At 50.5% G+C, this 3,695-nt stretch overlaps 1 protein-coding gene across 1 annotated transcript; it reads left to right on the top strand.

Annotated features, from left to right (window-relative positions):
• Positions 1 to 744: 744 nt before the first annotated feature.
• LOC117083642 (nuclear protein 2-like) lies at positions 745 to 2,402 on the top strand. Its single transcript, XM_033211579.1, has 2 exons — positions 745 to 1,156; positions 2,191 to 2,402. Exon 1 carries the CDS (start codon positions 857 to 859, stop codon positions 1,148 to 1,150), a length of 294 nt encoding a protein of 97 aa, XP_033067470.1. The 5' UTR covers positions 745 to 856; the 3' UTR covers positions 1,151 to 1,156; positions 2,191 to 2,402.
• Positions 2,403 to 3,695: the final 1,293 nt, after the last annotated feature.

Genomic DNA, 3,695 nt, shown 5'->3' with positions numbered 1-3,695 from the left:
CAGGAAGGGTGTGGTGGCTCACTGCTATAATCCCAACAACTCTAAAGGCCAAGGTGAGAAGACCGCTTGAACCCAGGAGTTCGAAACCGGCCTGGGCAACATAGCGAGACCCCTGTCTCTACAAAAAAATACAAAAATTAGGCCAGGCGTGCACCACTTCCGGCTAATTTTTGTATCTTTTGTATGGACGGGGTTTCATCCTGTTGCCCAGGCTGGTCTCGAACTCCTGAGCCCAAGCCATCCATCCTCCCGCCTCGGCCTCCCAAAATGCTGGGATTACAGGGCCCAGCCAGCCTCATGTTTTCTTTAAGCAGTCCCTCCCTGTTGCACACTTGGATAGTTTTCTTTTTTTTTTTTAGACAATTTACCTCAGTCTCGCAGACTGCAGTGCTGTGGTGGGATCATAGCTCACTGAAGCCTTGAATCTTGGGGTTCAAGTAGCTGGGGGGCTGAGGTGGGACTTCAGAGATGGGGTCGCACCGTGTTGCCCAGGCTACTCTTAAGCGCCTGGCCTGAAGGGATCCTCCCGCCTCTGCCGCGCATAAACATAGTTTCCTATTTTTGACCAACATAAACCCTGTGCTGAGTTGGAGTTTTTCAACTACCCTTCTCCAGCAACCTACAGGACCTGGCGGGGATGTCCGGGTTACCAGGCTCCACTCCAAGGAAAAGATAGCCCTGCTCTAGGCACTGCACCGCCACTGTGACGTCCTCGAAGGTCCGCCTCTATGACGCCGCCGAAGGCACCCCCGCTTCACAAGCGGAGCCCATCGGAACTCGAGGCGGGGCTGCTGGATCTTCCAGGAGCGCCCAGACACGGGCGGGTGGCCACGGGTGGCCACAGGCGCTGGGCAGGATGGCAGCGGCCGCAGAGCGGGCCCTTCCACGTCTGCAGGCTCTGGCCCGGCAGCCACCACCCATAAGCAATGAGGAGGAGCTTTATGACTGCCTGGACTACTACTACCTGCGCGACTTCCCTGCCTCAGGGGCGGGGCGCAGCAAGGGCCGCACTCGGCGCGAGCAGGCGCTGCGCACCAACCGGCCTGCACCTGGCGGGCACGAGCGCAAGGTCCTGCAGAAGCTCCTCAATGGCCAGCGCAAGCGCCGCCAGCGCCAGCTGCAGACCTGGCTGCGCACTCGCCCCACCTGAGCCTGGGTAAGGGCGCCCAACACCTCCCCCAACCAGGGCCCGGGGACCCTGGTAGCGTCCCCCCATCGTGCGACGCTGCTCGCCCTAGGCAGAATCGGCTGCCTCTGAGGGAGCTGCATTAGGGAACTGCACCCGCCAGCTTGGCCTCTGACGGCCGTTGCAATAGCATTAAAGCCTTTGGAACTTCGGAGGTGGGTACAAGGGGCTAGGAAACGAAGACAACATCTTTTTAAAAAATATAAGCGATTGATAGCTGGGTGCGGTGGCTCACGCCTGTAATCCCAACACTTTGGGAGGCCGAGGCGGGCGGATCACGAGGTTAGGGGATCGAGACTATCCTGGCCAATATGATGAAACCCCATCTCTACTAAAATATGTATTTAAAAAGCCGGCAATTGTGGCGCACGCCTGTAGTCCCAGCGACTTGGGAGGCTGAGGCACGGGAATCGCTTGAACCCGGGAGGTGGAGGTTGCAGTTAGCCGAGTGCCACTGCACTCCAGCCGGGCGACAGAGAGAGACTCCGTCAAAAATATATATATATATAATATATATATATGTGCGATCGAGCCCGGGAGGTTGAGGTTTCAGTGAGCCAAGATTGCGCCACTGCTCTCCAGCCTGGGTGACAGAGGGAGACCCTGTCTCTAAAAAAAAAATATGCAAGAAAGAGCTGTTCTTCCGGTGCTCATGCTCAGACTGAAGAAAGTAATTGGGCTGGGCCCAGTGGCTCAGGCCTGTAGTACCAGCACTTTGGGAGGCCCAGGCGGGCGAATCGCTTTAGTTGGAGACTGGCGTGGTCAACATGGTGAAACCACGTTGCTACAAAAATACAAAAAATTAGCTGGGCGTGGTGTCGCGAGCTTGTAGTCCCCTACTTGCATGGCTGAGGCGGCAGGATTGCTTGAATCCAGGCGGTTGAAGCTGCAGTGAGCCATGATCCCCCACTTCACTCCAGTCTGGGCGACAAAGTGATACCCTGTGTCAAAAAAAGAAAAACAAAAAAAGTAACTGACCTGTGTTTTTGTCTTATTTCCTACAGGATACCGAAGGACCTGTTCAAAGTATTTTCTGTAACTCCAACTGTAACTTGTTTCTGAGGAGGAGAGAATCCATGTTTGGTCAACAGAACTTTTCCGTCACTTAAGTTTACTGCTTCCATATCTTTTCCTTACTTGATTGTTAATTAAGTAGTGTCCAAGTGGATTAGCCTTTTGAGGGTTTATTAATTAAAAGAGAGCAGCAAGAATGGCATTTTAACTCTCCTGGTTTTTTTTCAGTTACTATGGTAACTCTTTTCAAGTCCACAAATGATTTGTTCTTATCTGTAAAGAAAAGGTCACAAAGATAAGCAGAGAGAGACTAAAGATAGGAATATGTGTAAGATTTCTACCTAAATGTAGTTTAGGAGTACACTAAGTAGTTCATTACTGTAATCCCAGCACTTTGGGAGGCTGAGGCAGCCAGGTCACCTGAGGTCAGGAGTTCAAGACCAACCTGGCAAACATGGCAAAACCCCATCTCTACTAAATATACAAAAATTAGCCGGACGTGGTAGTGGGTGCCTGTATCCCAGCTACTCGGGAGCCTGAGTCAGGAGAATTGTTTGAACCTGGAAGGCCAAGGTTGCAGCGAGCCAAGATGATGCCACTGTGCTACAGCCTGGGCGACAGAGCAAGACTACATCTCAAAAAAAAAAAAAAAAGGTTTCTACCTAAATGTCATAGACTACTCTGAAGGTTAATATTTGCATATTATAATGTATATTGCACGGCGTGCCAATCTCAAATAATCAAAAGGGTCAGAATCTAAAGGGAGTTTATTCATGCACAGAGTTTTAGGAGGGCCACCTGGGAAGCACAGATACGGAAGAGTGGAAGTCAGTGTTCCGAGGCTTAGAAGTTTGGGATCACTTACAAAGTTTAGAGAAGCTTAGCTGAATTAAAGCATATCTCCATTTAAGGGTTAATACATAGTTAATCTGATTAGTCCAGGTGGTCTTTCTTTCACTCTGTCACCCAGGCTGGAGTGCAGGGGCACCATAGCAGCTCACTACAGCCTCAACCTCTCAGGCTCAAGCCATCCTCCCACCTCAGCATCCCTAGTAGCTGGGACTACAGGCGCGTACCAACACACCCAATTAATTTTTGTATTTTTTGTAGAGACGGGGTTTTGCCACATTGCCTAGGCCGGTCTCAAACTCCTGGGCTTAAGAGATCCACTTACCTCAGCCTCTCAAAGTGCTGGGATTACAGGCATGAGTGACTGCACCCAGATGAGGTGGTCTTTTTTCTGGGAAAGGTGTGTTTAACCTTTCACACTGAATATGTAAGTCATGGGGTCTTTTGTGCCATCTGGTGTGAGTTAGGTACAGAACAATAAAGGAGGCAGTTAATCTCTAACAAAGATGAGTGATTGGAAGGCGAGGAGGACTAGTCTCTGCTCTCTCATAGTCATTTACAGTATGAAAATAAGGAAAGAATAAATTATAATTTAAGAACCAGAAGTTACAAACATGCTATGCGACTCAATCAGGGTGTAACTTCC

The sequence above is a fragment of the Trachypithecus francoisi genome, unplaced genomic scaffold (assembly GCF_009764315.1).
Source record: "Trachypithecus francoisi isolate TF-2019V2 unplaced genomic scaffold, Tfra_2.0 Contig00380, whole genome shotgun sequence".
NCBI lineage: Eukaryota > Metazoa > Chordata > Mammalia > Primates > Cercopithecidae > Trachypithecus > Trachypithecus francoisi.
Note: the sequence above shows the minus strand (reverse complement) of the source record. Positions and strands in the feature narration are given on the sequence as shown.